Source organism: Stigmatopora argus, chromosome 3 (genome assembly GCF_051989625.1).
Source record: "Stigmatopora argus isolate UIUO_Sarg chromosome 3, RoL_Sarg_1.0, whole genome shotgun sequence".
NCBI lineage: Eukaryota > Metazoa > Chordata > Actinopteri > Syngnathiformes > Syngnathidae > Stigmatopora > Stigmatopora argus.
This window is the reverse complement of record NC_135389.1, coordinates 7,501,008-7,518,189: the sequence shown is the minus strand read 5'-3', so window position 1 is coordinate 7,518,189 and position 17,182 is coordinate 7,501,008. Positions and strand designations below refer to the sequence as shown.

Here is a 17,182-nt window from a genome sequence, read left to right as displayed (position 1 = left end):
AGTGTGCTAACTTAGCTCCACAAGCAAATAGTATTTTGTTGTTTTGATTTAAAGCCATTTTCAAAACGGACTATGCCAGAAATATGACAGGACAGGCTCGACTTTCATCATCAGCTTCGATGGCGATAGGAAAGAAGGAAGAAAGAAAGGAGGATGGATATTGTGTAAAAAGGATTTTTGGTGAGTAAAATATGGCCATATTCCTAAATAATATTTCAATTGTGGGCCAAGTTCTGATATCTGAAAAGCTCCAGTGTTTGTATTTAAGCTCCAGTGTTTGTATTTAATCACAAAATGCTGCTAGGAAGTGGATTTTACCCCATTTTTGTGCATTAATTTATTGATTATTTTTTGTGTCGCAGCTGTAGCTGCAGTAGAGGTTTTATAGCCATAAAATAGTTTACTAATCTGTATGCAAACATTGTGGGTACAGATTAGTAAACTGTACTCAAAGATTACTAAATTGTCTAAACAGATGATTAAACTGAACCCAAATTTCTGACTACAGATTACTAAACATCCGACAATAATTAAGGGATGACGTCCAAAATCGTCAATATTGTTGCCACCCCTTGAAGCTCGACGCTGATTGGTCAACATCAAAGACCCTCCCCATGCAGTCGATAGTCAGCCCTCCTTTGAGGGGGGAGAGGGTCTTGCTGCCCTGTTTAACAGCTAGTACTTAATCTCTACCCTTGCAACAATATTCCCATCAAAATCTGTAGGCTCATAGACACGGATGTTGTTTTCGGAGTGTGTGGGGTTTTTTTGGGCTGCGTGGGACCGCCTTTCAGGCGGAAGCAGAAAAAAAAGGAGACACCAAAGCCGTCACGCCGTTTGGCGTCTATCTGACAGCTAACTTTAAGCGAGTTCCATAATACGGTTGTTAGCCGACTAAATCGGACGAGGAAACTCAGAAGTGTAACAAGATGGTGACTTTATCATCAGTAATTCGACCTCTGGCTTCTCAGATTCACCGACAGTTCTTCAGGAACGCCGGGAGGAGTCACCGGCTCACCCCCGTCCGCGGATGCAATTTGACGGCTTGCTCCAGCAGATATGTGCTGTCGCAAAGTGAGTATATCATCTCTTTGAAAAACCAACATGTCGTCTGAATTGTTTGTTATGGGTTGCTTTTACTTTTGTTGTTGTTGGGGCTGTCTGTCGAGACAGGACTGCTGATGTTTGGGAACGAGGATGTAGACCAGGGGTGGTCAATACGTAGATCGCGATCTACCGGTAGATCGTCAAGGAACTATTGGTAGATCTCATTTCATCTCATCTCAATTTATGAACCGCTTTTAGCCTCGTTAGGGTCGCAGGGGGTGCTGGAGCCAATCCCAGCTGACTTCGAGCCAGAGGCAGGGGACACCTTGAATTGGTGGACAGCCAATCGCAGGGCACCAGGAGACAAACAACCATTCACCCTCACACTCATACCTAGGGGCAATTTAGAGTGTCCAATCAGTCTACCATGCATGTTTTTGGAATGTGGGAGGAAACCAGAGTACCCAGAGGAAACCCACGCAGGCCCAGGGAGAACATGCAAACTCCACACAGATGGACCGACCTGGACTTGAACCCAGGACCCCAGAGGTCTGAGGCCTAAGCACTCGCGCCACCGGGCCGCCCTCTATTGGTAGATCGCACGATAATAACATTTTGATCCCTCCCCTCTGTTGATTTCCTTAGAAATTTGTCATGTCCGCAGTAAACTTTAGCATGAATCGAGAATGGATTTTCACCCCCATTTTCTACCGCTTCCATACATATTGATAGTCTAATGCAGGGGTAGGGAACCTGTGGCTCGGGAGCCACATATGGCTCTTTTGATGGGTGCATATGGCTCTCCGCTAACCTGTGGGGTAAAATATGGAAACTATTGAATTATTTTTTTCATTACACTCTTCTGCATGGATATTCTCATTGATACTCATTGATTAGCAACAAAGTAACAATGTTGTCAAAATAATTCATAGACTTTTTGTACTTTAAAAGTGGTGAAGTGACTAAAAAAACCACACATTTTTATGTATGTTGACTTTAAAATTCGGAGCATGGCTCTCAAGGATTAACATTTAAAAATATGAATTGTTTATGGCTCTTTCCATCAAAAAGGTTCCCGACCCCTGGTCTAATGCGAGGTATATCATTACAGAAGGGTGGCCCGGTGGTGTGAGTTGTTAGCGCGTCGGCCTCACAGCTCTGGGGTCCTGGGTTCAAATCCAGGTCATGTCCATCTGTGTGGAGTTTGCGTGTTCCCCCCGGGCCTGCATGGGTTTCCTCTGGGTACTCTGGTTTCCTCCCACATTCCAAAAACATGCAAAGAAGGCTGATTGGACGCTCTAAATTGCCCCTAGGAATGGGTGTGAGTGTGCATGGTTGTCCGTCTCCTTGAACCCTGCGATCGTTTGGCCACCGATTCAGGGTGTCCCCCGCCTCTGGCCCGGAGACAGCTGGGATGGGCTCCAGCACCCCCCGCGACCCTAATGAGGGTAAAGCCGTTCAGAAAAGGAGATGAGATGAGATCATTGCAGAATTGCTGAGCTTTGTCAGTGGCCTGTAAAAAAAGATAGATACTGGGAGGTTAACTCCTTGAAAAGTAGATCTTGGAGCAAAAAATATGGATGTACAGTATTGGAAAATTTGGACTAGATTTTCAATCTAACTGGATTTGAATAGTACGAGACACCACAAGTATGATGTCTTTTAACAAATAGACACTTCAGTTCAGCTGTTGGTAATGCATGAGCCCTTTATGGGGCAAGTAACTATTTTAGGTTTTATAGGAACATATTGAGGAGTTTGTATGTTCTCTCCGGACCTGCGTAGCTTTTCTCTGGGTACTCCGCTTTCCTCCCACATTCCAAAAACATGCATGGTAGGCTGATTGGACACTCTAAATGGCAATGATAAATGTTGCTCATCTTTCAATTCCATTGACCAGACATCTAATCCATTTAGACTGGGACGATTGATAATGATTATTTACAGCCAACCTCTCCTAGTCAAATGGATTGGACGACTAGTATCATCAATAGCAGCCAAATAGTGCCAGGAGTGTACTATACAGGGTGTTGTGCAACCTATTAACCATCCACACCCATGAACAGGCTTTTCTTGTTCTCTTGAACACAAGTATAGAATTTCTCGTTTAAAGTGTGTTATGACTCATCGCAAAACCATGCATGAGGTTCGCTCCCATGAGGTTGGAAGCTGGGGGGGCAGTATTATAGGATGTATACTACTCTAATTAGAATGATAATTCACACTGAGTCGCCTCGTGATGTTGAGGTTCACTTGCCCGATTTCGGTGCTGGGAGGCGCGGGCTCGATTCCCGCTGGTGGCAGTTTGATTGTGAGTGCGTATGGTTGTTTGTAAAGTAGTTTTTGATATGCGGTTGACTATAAAAGTGTTTCCCAACCTTTTTTGAACTGTGGCACACTTTTTTCATTGTAAAAATCTCAAGGCACACCACTTGCTGAAAATGTTCTCATTAAAAACTATGTTGCCTATACTAACATTACAAAGTCGTTCTCATCAAAATTTTATTAACAGAATGAAATAATTCCCTCCAAATAATTCCCAAATCTATTTTTCCCCCACAAATCTAACGTCATCAAAATTGATGTCCGCATACCCCTAACAGCTTTCAGTTCGACTGATGTTAAAATAATTAATGCAACGTTTTTTTTAAAGAAGTACTAATGTGCTTTACATTGCCAAAAGTTGATGCCCCTGAAACCAAACAACTTCCAGTTCACGTACCATAAAAATTAGTTCTCACACACCTTCTTTGCCTCCTTCAGTACGCTTAGTTCCTGTAATTACAACTTGATGCAGTAGAGGCTGCTATCAATATGCAGTAGCAACTACTGTGTAGATATACTCAATATACAGAAGCCTCATTTTATGAAGATATCTGCCATATCACTGAGATAACTGTTGGGGCATGAACTAGAAATTGGTTTACGTATTCAATGCTAGTTGGGATTTACAATGCCTGAATATAGGTTTCTCCTAGTTACCTTTTATTTTTTGTTTTTGATGTGGAAATATTTTTTAATATTAACTTAAGTCTGGTGTAATTGTACTTTGCCATGATGAGTTTTTGCTAAATTTAAATTAACTCTCTCACTAATAGTAATCGGTGAAAATGGAAAAAGGACAAACTAAATTGGATGGCATATCTAATAGATTTGGTACCTCGAGATACGATCTTAATTTGTTCCGGGACTGAGCTCGTATGTTGATTTACTCGTAACTCAAATGAACGCTTCCCACAGAAATGAACTAAAAACAAATTAATTCGTTCGAACCCTCTGAAAAAAACACCAAAAACAGTAAAATATTGGATTGGAAAAACATTTTTATTTGTTCTAATTCGCCATCTATTAACAAAGTAACAAATAACTAGCGGTTTAATAGTACTAAAATGTGTTTAATAGTACTAAAAATAACCGGTTTTCGTGGAGGGAGGGAAGACGGACAGAGAGAGGGGGAGGGAGAGGGGGGACTTTTTGGACGGCAACACGCTCGTAACATAACATAAACAAATTTAAATGAACTTGGATTACGAATCCTCACAATAGGATAACGCATGACCACTTGCCAACGAGAAGTAGTATATACTCCTCTCATATTAGCGATTGATCGGCCATTCGCACTGTCTAACGGAAAAAAAACACTGAAAAAAGTGCACCGCTCTGCCCAGTGCTCGTAGAGACATTACACGAGGGAGTTGTGACCAGAAAGACGGTGCTCATGATGTTCTTATGAGCAGCCTCTCGTGTCCGCTGTATGCGCGTATATCAAAATGTGTCTCGTATCTCAAGATAAATATTTGCCCAAAATTTTACTTGTATCTCAAATTGCTCGTATGTCAGGGCTCTCATATGTCGAGGTACCACTGCATGACATATAATTTATTTCTCTTAACTCTGTATTTTTTTGTGGTAGATATTAAATAGGTGACTTCAAAAGCGTGATCAAGAGACTCAGCCACACCTCTTCGCCAAGTTAAACATTTCTGTCTTGTCCTAATATTTGCTCACCGAGTGGTTTTAAAATCTCAGATACCTTTGCAGCCATGACTTGAATTTACGACTATACCCCTTCGATTTTAGAAATCCAATGTACATACAGTTCAACTGCAGTTCTCATTTTTATTCAGTTGTCTGTGACTTTTCATTGAAGACGACTCGAGCAGACGCGCAGCATTTGCCTAAGCGTGAAATGCTTTTTCAAGCACATAATTTGCACCGTTGCAATAACAGAATTAGGCAACCAAGTTCTCCCAGGAGGAGTCGCTAAAGGCTTAAGGAGACGAAGGTCATATCCCAGTCAGACCTGTTCAGCTTTGCTCGCAGCGGAAACCTTAAGCCTTGTGCTGCATGATTGCAGATGAAGACAATAAGTGCTTGTTTCTGAGTCCTTGACAGCTACACTACAAAGATTGTTTTCTCTTCCGATAAGCTCTCTCTCATGATTAAGGCAGCGAGAAACTCTTTCCCCATAGGTTGCCCTTTCAAGCCAACACCTACATTTTTTTCTCTAGGACTTTCAGAAGAAGGTGCGATCGGAAGATTGGGAAGCATGGTTTTGCGTAATTAGTTGGGTCCTTGTATAGACTTTGGCCTGAGGCTTTTCGACCTTAACAGGGGTCTGATTGGCTCCCTGTGGCGTGAAGCTGGGGGCGTGCCAGGACATTCCGCAGGTCACTTTGTGTACAGCCAGCCTACTTTCCTCTTATTCAGTCATTACCTTTAAGGAAGAAATGTAGAGCTGGAAGGAAGTGGCGTTAGTCAAATGCTTTTTTTCCCATTCAGTTCGTTCACGTAGCTCGACAAGCGAGTCTGTCTTTAAGTCACAGTGACAGTTGAAAGATTATTTCAAAATGGATTGCTGTTTAGCGATGCAGGAGGCGGCTGAACACAACATGAAAAGTAGGTTTGTTCTGTATGTTGACATAGACATGCTGTCAAAATGTTGTATAATTTGCCGTGTTTCTTTGGCTTTCTTTTTCACATCCAGTGCACCCCATGTGGCAAGGACCCCTCGCCGTTCCAGGAGGTGACCGTCAGTCTCCGATTGACATCGTTGTCCGCAAAAGTGTCTTTGATTCCCAGCTGAAACCTTTGGTCGCTGACTATGACCCAACAACATGCAATCAAATCTGGAATAATGGTTACTCTTTCCTGGTTGAATATGATGACACTACAGACAAGTCAAGTAAGTGACTTTTTACTGTGGATAAAAAGGATTCTCTTTCTCAAATATACCCGTTTTTTTACGCAAATGAAAATAGTTTAGCAATGACAGTTCTTTAGTTTGTTTTGTCCTTTCCTGAGCAGTATTATGTATGAAAAATAGCAATCATTTTCCTTGAATTCAGAACAACTTCGAGGTTTTAGCCTTGCACAAAGAATGCTCACTTTTGTTAGCCTCTGGCCTTTTTTTTGGTAAAGTCAGTCTTGAATGCTAACATTACACTGAGGATCCATAGATAAAACCACCATGGGCATCTGGCGACTGCCATGTGACTGAGATTTTCTTGAGTGCAAGAATATTTTTTTTCATTCATTTCTTTGATTCTGGTCACATTTTAGGTCTATTTATAGTAGGATCTTACTTTGTGCGAGTGGAGCGTGTGGTTAGCGCATCGGCCTCACAGCTCTGGGGTTCCGGGTTCAAGTCCAGGTTACGTCCACCTGTGTGGAGTTTGCATGTTCTCCCCAGGCCTGCGTTGGTTTCCTCCGGGTACTCTGGTTTCCTCCACATTCCAAAAACATGCAAGGTAGGCTGATTGGACGCTCTAAATTGCCCCTAGGAATGGGGGTGTGTGTGCATAGTTGTCTGTCTCCTTTTGCCCTGTGATCGGGTGGCCACCGATTCAGGGTGTGCCCTGCCTCTAGCCTGGAGATAGCCGAGATTGGCTCCAGCACCCCCCGCGAACCTAATGAGGATAAAGCGGTTCAGAAAATGAGATGACATGAGATCTTATTTTGTTGCCGGGGCAACTAAAACACCTCATTTTAAATGTAAACTGTGCATAACAATATTTTCTTACTCTATTTTGCTGACTGATCATTTACAAGATTCTGTCTCTATAATACCATAATCAAAAAGATGACTTTTTTATTTTTGTCAAAGGCAGAATTATTGATCCTACTCTTTAATTCAGTTTAACAAGATTATGCAGTTGGCTATAAAGTAAAGTTATAGCTAGTCGTCTTAAGTGTACATTATTATTTACTATGAGTGATATATGAACGTGAGTTTAAAGTCAAATTCATATACTTTTGCATACTACCCACAAGGAAAAAAAATCAAACATGCTGGGGCTTGGGTATGTATTTCAAATGCTTACTGATTTATATACGCTATATGCTTTGATGTACTGTTGTGTAATTTATGCTAGATCATGTGTCAAAGTGGCAGCCCGGGGGCCAAATCTGGCCCGCCGCATCATTTTGTGTGGCCCGGGAAAGTAAATCATGAGTGCTGACTTTCTGTTTTAGGATCAAATTAAAATGAAGAGTATAGATGTATATTACATTTCCTGATTTTCCCCCTTTTAAATCAATAATTGTAAATTTTTAATCAATTTTTTTCTGTGTTTTTAGTTCAAAAATCATTTTGTAAAATCTAAAATTTTGTAAAAAGCTAAAATAAACATTGTTTTAGATCTATAAAAACGGAATATTCAGGGATTTTAATCCAGTTCTTTTAATCCATTTATAAAAAAAAATATCTAAATATTATATCTAAAATGGTCCGGCCCACGTGAAATTAAGTTGATGTTAAAGCGGCCCGCGAACCAACCTGAGTCTGACACCCTTGCGCTAGTTCAAGAGCTGTTTTATTCACCCATCTCACATTCCTCTGCTGATATGCAGAAGTTGCATAAATAATAAATAAATACTAATTTATAATAATAATAAAAATACTTATAATCTTTCAAACAGAAACACTGTGAATTCTTTTATGCATCACCTTCAATCTCATTAGTCATGGTTGTACTACTAGTCTGATATCTGTCGGTCATAATGCTCACCTGTTAGACCATATGAGAGTTAAGGTGATGACTGTCCTGTTTTCCCCCATTATCTTCATAATAGTTACATCTGTGAAATAATGTCAACACAACAACATTGTGTCCTCTCATTTGCTGCCACAGCTTTAAAAGGGGGACCACTGCAAGACAGATTTAGGCTCTGCCAGTTCCACTTCCACTGGGGTGAGAGCAACGCCTGGGGATCAGAACACACTGTGGACAGGAAGTTATTTCCTGCAGAGGTATGCAACCATTTCCAAATATCTATATATGTCAATATCCCCAGAAGTGCACAAAAACTTAAATCGGACTCATTTCGGGAATGTTATAAAATGAACTAATGAGGGCAATTAGTTTACTGTTTAGCTGCTAAGGGTGTCAGACTCTGGTTGGTTCGAGGGCCGCATTAACGTCAACTCGATTTGATGTGGGCCGGATCATTTTAGATATAATATTTAGATTTTTTTTTATAAATCGATTAAAAGAACTGGATCAAAAGCCCTAACTATTCCATTTTTTATAGATTATTTGAGCTTTTTTCTCTTAGTAAAGGAAAATCTCTTTTAATCATTATGTTCCATATTAAAGTGGAAAACACAAAATATTTTGATATATTTTTAGATTTTACAAAATGATTTTTGAACTAAAAACACAGAAAAAAATGATTAAAAAAATACAATTATTGATTTAAAAGGGGGGAAATCCGGAAATATAATATACAGCTATACTCTTCATTTTAATTTGATCCTAAAACAGAAAGTCGGCACTCATGATTTACTTTCCCGGGCCACACAAAATGATGCGGCGGGCTAGATTTGGCCCCCGGGCCGCCACTTTGACACCTGAGGTTTAGCACATCCAACTCATTGTCTTGAGGTTCTGTATTCAAATGTTGCTGCTAACCTTGTGTGTTAGTGGTTTCGCGTTAAATACTAATCGTTATTACAAGAAAGAATAGGTTAATGCTCAATCCGAATGGATTACTTTATAAAAGTCACCGGAAAGTCAGTTCCCATTTAGCTCACTCTCACCGCCATTTAACTCACCATTTTCGTTTTAATGATCTGAAAATTTACTCTAAATCAATCTCACTATTTTCACCATGCATGTTTTTCACAGGTAAAAAAAAAAGTGTCTACCAACGTTTCTTGTACAAGACTAGTTGATTATTTGCAACTGCCACTGTTAACCTAGGGAATTGCAGATACGCTAAGAAGAATATGTACTGCGGAATAAAAATGGTGGTCTATAATCAATTTTTTGTTTTGTCCAAATTGAAATGGGTCTTTTTTTTACTTGCTTTAAACCATTAATACGCCAAGTGTATATCTGCTGGTGCAATTCACTTCTGTTTAAGGGTGTGTCTTGCACCTGCCACATCTTTTTGCGTGCCAAGCCCTAATTTTTGATGCTAGGAATGTGTTTTACACAGTTTCCATAATGTTTACTTTTGCATTGTCATCATAAAAGACAATTGTTGCGCTATTAAAAAAAAAGTGTCTGTTGAAAAATGGGTGTTTAACAAATAAAAGATTGCGTTTACACACTTCGAGAAGGTGAAGAAATTCAATCACTCGTCTATTAGGATCCGACAGCCGTTTCTGGCCACCATAAAAAAATTCAACTCTCTACTTTGCACGGTTTGGACAAACGTAGCAAGAGAATCTTAACATACACACACTCACACACCCATAAATCACGCTTTATAAGGATTATAGATTACAAGCAGTTGTAAATTGTGTTTTTCTGTACTAACAGTGGACCCAACGATGGACTTTTATCAGTGTGGGAAATCAGTTGATATTTACAACCTGCATAACAAAGCAAAAGACAATGTACTCATAAAGCCTTTGAACCCAGCTAAGGTTTAAAATAATTATAGGTAAAACTTGTTGCTCAGGTCCTGTCTTTACACTCATTGAATACAGTTTAACATATGATATTCTATTAGTTTACATGTAAATGGTCTAATTTCTCATTATTGCTTCTGTATCTGCTCTCTCCAGGAAATATTACTATCCACAGAAAATAACAAACTGTAATCAGGGCGGAGAGAAAGCACCAAAGTTTAAGATTAAAGTTTATTGCTTTTCGCTCCTGCATTTAAGCTAATGGTTGACATGTACTGTTTGTGTTGTCAGCTTCACTTGGTTCACTGGAATTCAGATAAGTACAGTCTGTTTGAGGAAGCAGTGATGGAGGACAATGGCCTTGCTGTTATTGGTGTATTTCTCAAGGTGATGCTCACGCATGCACACATGCACGGTTATGTACGCAGTTACAAAAAGTTACAAAACTCGTCAATCTGTAATTGTGTAGGTGGGGAAGAGACACGATGGGCTGCAGAAACTGGTAGACGCTCTCCCTGCTATCAGACACAAGGTAATTCCAGTATACACATAAAAAAACGCATGCATGCAACAATAATCTCTGTGTAATGTTTGCAGGGCAGTGTAGTAGAGTTTACTAAATTTGATCCTGGTTGCTTGTTGCCAAACAACACTGAGGATTACTGGACGTACCACGGCTCTCTTACAACACCTCCTCTGACGGAATCTGTGAGCTGGATTGTCATGAAGCAGCCTATAGAAGTTAGCCATGACCAGGTATGTTACAAAGGTCAAAAAACCCAGCTCTGGCTAAAGTGCTATTTTTCCACTATAACTATTCTCAGATCTCCTGATGAAAGTATTTCTTAACAAATCGTATTCAAATTTATCCACTTCATGCTTGATATTTCTTTTTTTTTTTTTAATGTATTTTTTTGCTATGGAGGCCTGGCGGCTCAGTGGTTAGTGCGTTGGCTGGCCTCACAGTTCTGGGGTCCTGGGTTCAAACCCAGGTCGGTCCACCTATGTGGAATTTGCATGTTCTCCCCGGGCCTGCGTGGGTTTTCTCCGGGTACTACGGTTTCCTCCCACATTCCAAAAACATGCATGGTAGGCAGATTGGACAATCTAAATGGGCCCTCGGTATGTATGTGTGTGAGCGTGAGTGGTTACTTGTCTCCTTGTGCCCTGCGATTGGCTGGCCACCAATTCAGGGTGTCCCCCGCCTCGTGCCCCGAAGTCAGCTGGGATAGGCTCCAGCACCCCTCGTGACCCTAGTGAGGATAAAGCGGTTCAGAGATTGAAAAAAAAATAGTTGTTTCCTATCGAGTTTTATGACCACTGGACAAAGTGCTTAACCACGCCATACTTTTTTGGTAGATTTTAAAATCATGCCTGCTCACAATCAACTTGTGCCTTTGTATCTTCACAGCTGGCTGTTTTCCGGAGCCTTCTTTTTACCTCAGCCGAGGAAGAAGTCCAGAAGAGCATGGTGAACAACTTTCGTGTGCAACAGCCTCTGCGGGGTCGCACCGTACGCTCCTCCTTTACTCCCTTCCTAAAGGAGTCACCTTCTGACCAAGACGACCAGCACACCCATTAACACCACCAAGTGCATTACATGCATCCTGTTACTGATGTTGTGACGAAACAATGTTATTTTGTCCAAGAAATGTGTATTAACATAACATAGAATTTAACAGACATTTTGGCTATTACGTTTAAAATCAATTAATTGGTTTATTACTTCAAATTTTTGCAGATATATATTCGCATTAACTATATTTATTTGAAATTGACATTTTATTGATTTCTATTTTAGAGTTTCTATCAAATTTTAAAAAGGAGACTGCTGGTATTGACTCAATAGCACCGTGTGCTGGCCACAGTCGGTATAATAGTAAACACCACATTTTTGCACAACACTGATAACGCATTATTTGTACATCAGATTTTATACGATGTCTGTTTTTTTTATTATGTGTGTGTCAAGCATCCCAAACGCAAAGTTTTTAAGCAACATTTGTTCACCCTTCATCGGAACACAATTGTTCGTTCTCAAATACTTGTTTATCCTGAATATAGATAACAAATCAAACAGTGGCTGGATAATTTTAATCTGATCCAATTTCAAGGGATTTCACAGTTACATAGCTGGAAGTTATCTGAATTTTTATTCTGTTTGTGGTGTAAATGGAAAAAAAGGAAACAAATGAGGTTTTCTTGTTCACAAGGGTTTTTTACATCTACAACATTTTGTCTTCTAGTTTTCCTCAAATCAAAGCCTGTTCAATTTTTGTCAAAAGGAAGAATCTCACACTTCCTTGCCTTTTTTGTCCTGATGTCTTTGCAGGATTCATTTAAAAGAGATTAATCTACTGTACTTATTCATATTCATCAGATGTGCCTTGAGGGTCTATTTTACTATGCAACATTTTGGCAAAGAAGTAGAGCTTTTGAGACTACATATCAACTGTAAAGCAAGCAGATTATAAAATTGGGGTGAAAGGGGATTAGGCATGATGTGACAAAAGTTTGACAGTGTGGAAAAATGTTATTTAGGTGCTCTCATTTCATAAAAGGATACTCGAGCAGTGTATCTGATTGCGATTATATGTGATGGCCACTATTCTTATTCAATTTAGATGAAATACGTAATACTAAACACTCATGCTTGTCATTTTAATCCCACTGTCATGGCAAGTGTTCAAATTGAGCACCATCATCTCCTGAGTTAGGCCTAAGTAGCCACAAAAATGGAATGTAGATTGAAAAGACAAGATTGTATATGATTTCCAAGGTTATTAAGGCTGCACATTCACAAATAAGCGTGTCCTTGATGGGAAAGAGTGTCCATTTTTTTTTACTGGATGTATTTAAGGAATTCAAAATATGCATCAAAACATCTCTTCTCATTTTCTGAACCGCTTTATCCTCATTAGGGCATCAAAACATTTTGTAACCATTTTTCTCTTTGGTTTAAAGTCTGATGCAATACAACACTGCCTTTCTGTTCTAATTTTACAAATGCATTGCATTTTACCTGCCTTCATGCATAATGTCATTTCATAAAAATTCATTTGCTGCTCATCGGAATTTTATTATGAACATGATAAAAAATTGTTTTATTAAGATACAGTAATACCTCGCCAGCTCGACTGTCGTGGATTCACCACATCGCGTCTTGGATCTGCCCAATATAATTTATAAAATGAATACTCTAGGAACATTAATACAAACCTGAACTAAGGTAAAACAAGCCCAGTCACAAATGGAGAGCATTTTACTGTTCACAAGGGGCAGTGTATACCTTCAGTAGTTAAAAGTAGTATAGAAAAGGTTTTAAAAGTCCAAATAATATTAAACCAACATCACGAAAACACTCCCTACATTGTGGTTATTCACTTATTTCGGCAGGTCTTGGAACCGATTAACAATGATAAATGAGGTATTACTGTAATTGTTTATATGATTTTTTAGTGCAATCAAAATTCATTCAGTAGTGATTTTGATATATTATTTTCTCATCTCTATGGGCCTTCAGGATATCAACATCTGTGTTTTTTAAAAATGTCTTCAGTGCAGACATTTTTAAGATATGTATTTGTTTAACCAACTATGTAAGCAGTCATGATCCACTATTTACAAGATGCCTTTTACTATCATCAGATCTTCTTTTATTCTGAGCATGAACATGTGTTGACTACTTTTTCAACGCATTGTAGCTGTTTATTTGTCCAATAGGCAGTCAACTTTCTTGGACAGGAGGGTCTCATTGTGGTCTACTCACATTTCTGGATGGTTCTTCTGTAGTCCAACTGTGCAACTCTCTGAGACCCCTTGCTTTTAAAGGAATGTACTGAGACAATTTGTTGATTGTGACACAATGTATACGAATTAATGTCATAACAATACATGTGGAATGCAATGTCTAATGTTAGGTTCATCCAATTGTAGGTTTATCCTTAGGTTTTTCCAATTCAGCTTTCAATAAAAAAGGCATCTGTAGTCACATCACATTTAATTCTTGCAAGAAGAGAATACATCCGGCAGCTCGCCCCCCCAAGATTATTCTAAAGAGCGGCATTATGTCCTGCCCATTTAAAGCTTCAAATCAAAACAATTACAAGGTTATCGATTCCATTTGCGTAAGCAAGAAACAAAACAATTCCATAATCAAGCAAACCTAGCGTCAAACTAGCGTCACAAATTAAAACAATATGCTTGATAGCCATCCACTGACCCAACAACAATTTAAGCGTCCTTCACCGATCTTCATTGCGAACTCGCATCTGGGGAAGGGGTGGAGGCGTATCTTCCAGTAATCAGTCCTCGGAGCAAGAACTCAGTGGATTGTTTTATGTCCTTTCGAACTTGTATCTCTCGCTGGACCCAGCTGTCCTGGAGAGCGACCTTGGCGTAAGCGTTTGTCTTCGTTGAAAGCGATCAACACATATAACTATATTGTTTAATATAGTTACACTATTAGGATGAGCATTACTATTCCTAATAAGCAAATATATTGATTAATATAGTAAGCATGTATATTATAAGGCTTTATATTCATTGCAAACACATTTATAATAATGATTACCCCAACAGTCTCTTTGTGTTTTTTTGTTGTTGTTGGTAAATATCCATCACAACAATTTTTAATATATCATAACATCACCCTAATGTTTACTCAAATAAATTGTGGATACCACATCCAAACATTATAAAACAAGCAAACAAAAAAACTGCCTGACGTTTTTGTTTGAAAATGTTGCCCAGTATCACCTTAAAAAAATAAAATAAAAAAAGCAAGTAACTATCCAAATGTTGTTTTAAATTCAAGGTAAAGCAGACATAACACCAACATTCTATGCTTTACATATCTATTGTAAGTAATAACCCATTGTTCTGCACATGACACGAAAGCAAAGCCCTTCTTCAAACTCAATCCAAGCAGGAAGAAATTTGAAAATAAATGGCTATTCCCTTTCATATATGACCCCCCACCCCCTCCCCGTCCATCCCGTCTCCACAAAAACTTTTGAAGTCTCTTGACACAGAAAAGGATGTTTAGAAGTCCCAGCCCAGATACCTGGGGTCCAAAGGGCGGCTTGTTTTTGGACTCTTTTACACTGTTACTACAGCTGGGTGTGACACAGCTCTTCATTTGATTCAAACTGAAGAAGTGGCCGTTGAAGTTGGCCTTGGGAATTGTTTGTTGTCTTTGACTGTGGGGGACAAAGAAGCCATGCGCTCCACTGGGACAAACCATTCTGTCTCCACTAGGTTTCCATCCATTGTACAATTTGAGGCACAATTGTTTCTCCATGTAACTGATTCTTCTAGCAATTATTTGCCTGTTTTGCAAGACAAAAATGACTTAAAATTGCAGGTTAAATCACTTCCTTTATCTCATAAGAAACTGTACAGGTGGATTTTGGATTAATTTATGCAAAGTATAAGAACCACAGCATACTTATTATTTACCTTTGGAACTTTGATTGAAATGATTTAAATGGCATTTTGTGGCTTAGATGGAAATATTTGGAAACTCCTTGCGTTAGGGATTGGTTTTGTTGTTTTTTCCCTTGTGTGACCTGTCCAGATGATTGCCCATTGAGTTCACCCAGGTGTTTCTGATTATCTCGTCAACCCATGTCTGTCTATTTAAACCCCGTGTGCTTGTCCGATCGTTCTGTCAGGATTTAGCAGGGTCGTGAATCCGTAGTAGTACCCAAATGAGGGGAAGCAAGGACAGGTGATGGAGTACACTAATAAAAACTTTAATGACTGCAGCAGCATTAACAAAAAACAACAGAGTTTGAAATCAAATAAGAAAATTAAACCTGATATGTTCATTCGTCGTCAATTAAGTGTTGTGCAATTTTTTTTTAATATATATATTTGTTTGTGTGCATTTACGTGTGTTTGTATGTATATAAGTACTTTTGATGTACAGTGTACAGCAGATGTCTCCAAACCGGTCCTGGAGGGCCGCTGTGGGTGCAGGTTTTTGTTCCAACCGATCCAACACAAACAATTTAACCAATGAGGTTTCTGCTGAAAAAATAAGCACCTGACTGCAATCCACTGATTGCACTTCTAGGATACCAGATTGGTGGAAAGGTTTCCTCTTACCGGTTGGAACGAAAACCTGCACCCAATGCGGCCCTTTCTGGAATAGTTTGGGGACCACTGGTGTACAGTGTATCCCACACCCACATAGTGTAACTTGGTTGACTTGGTGAATATTTTCCCATGATCTGAGCACAGATGTGCCACATAACTTCAAATGTTAAATATCAAGTGGGCATGTTTTTGTTGATTTATTCCGGCATATAAAGGTCAGTGTTGCCGCATTTAATGGGATCATTGTTAAAACCTGAAAACGCACTGGGGTTGACCTTCTACCAGAGGCTCACAGTCGATGGGAAAATCTTCCAAACTCTGCGTATCTGCTGAGTGTAACGGTTACAAATGTACAGGAGAATTGATTGCTAATATATCCAACTTTCTTTTAACGGGACAGCAAAAAGTGTCAAAAGGTAAATGTTTAGTTTATGTATATGTGCACTGGCGACAGTTCTAGAAAATAAAGGCTATTTGGGGTATTTAATCTAAAAGATGATCATTTGATATCATTATGTCATTCACTAAAGGTTTTGTGCAAATATTGAGAGCAGGTGAAGTATTTATAATTCATATTTCCCAACCACAACACATCCCACATAAAGCTGTATAGCCATCATCTTTTCTTGCATCTGTGCCAAACATTGCAGCATTTGACACAATGGTAAGGATACAAATATTGAGCAAAAACATAAGTCAATGCCCCAACCTAAATCAAATACAGGGTTTGCAGTATTCATGATTTTGGATTGTGTGATGAAGCGCAAGTACAGTTGTACCTCTACTTACGAATGTCTCAGGTTACGAAATCCTTTGATATGCCCCAACATACAAGTTGGTGTTCTATTTAATGCTAAATTGTTTTGAAATTGTAATTTGAAGTTGTTTAGATGTGTGTTTAAGTGCATGTCTTCGTGTGCTAACGGTAGCTTAATCCTTACTCTACTGTACTACTGCACGAATAGAACATGCTTTTGCATGCTTGTTATTCATTTTAATACATGAAGAAATTATTTTTTAAAATAATTTTCTTTCATTTTTTTCTTTTTCTCTCATATTTCATACAAAAGTGGGACACGTTAATTATTATTAAAGGGTTTAGTTGGCAGTTTTTTGAGGACCGTGGAACGAATGACAGAAGTTACATAGAAAGTACTGCTCTACTTACAAAAT

General features: G+C 39.1%; 1 protein-coding gene across 2 annotated transcripts; it reads left to right on the top strand.

Moving 5' to 3' along the window:
* Window positions 1–631: 631 nt before the first annotated feature.
* ca5a (carbonic anhydrase Va) lies at window positions 632–13,900 on the top strand. Of its 2 annotated transcripts, none has more exons than XM_077596017.1 (7): window positions 632–1,074; window positions 6,035–6,232; window positions 8,181–8,299; window positions 10,199–10,294; window positions 10,377–10,439; window positions 10,505–10,663; window positions 11,319–13,900. In XM_077596017.1, exons 1-7 carry the CDS (start codon window positions 930–932, stop codon window positions 11,487–11,489), a joined length of 951 nt encoding a protein of 316 aa, XP_077452143.1. In that variant the 5' UTR covers window positions 632–929; the 3' UTR covers window positions 11,490–13,900. The 2 variants fall into 2 exon arrangements, with proteins under 2 accessions (XP_077452143.1, XP_077452144.1); XM_077596018.1 differs by lacking the exon at window positions 632–1,074 and adding an exon at window positions 5,369–5,946.
* Window positions 13,901–17,182: the final 3,282 nt, after the last annotated feature.

Bases quoted from the DNA above. Each gene is read 5' to 3' on its own strand.
- ca5a (XM_077596017.1), top strand. From the start codon at position 930: ATGGTGACTTTATCATCAGTAATTCGACCTCTGGCTTCTCAGATTCAC. The intron at 8,300-10,198 runs GTATGCAACCAT...TTGTGTTGTCAG, and splicing joins GGAAGTTATTTCCTGCAGAG to CTTCACTTGGTTCACTGGAA. The intron at 10,440-10,504 runs GTAATTCCAGTA...TAATGTTTGCAG, and splicing joins TCCCTGCTATCAGACACAAG to GGCAGTGTAGTAGAGTTTAC.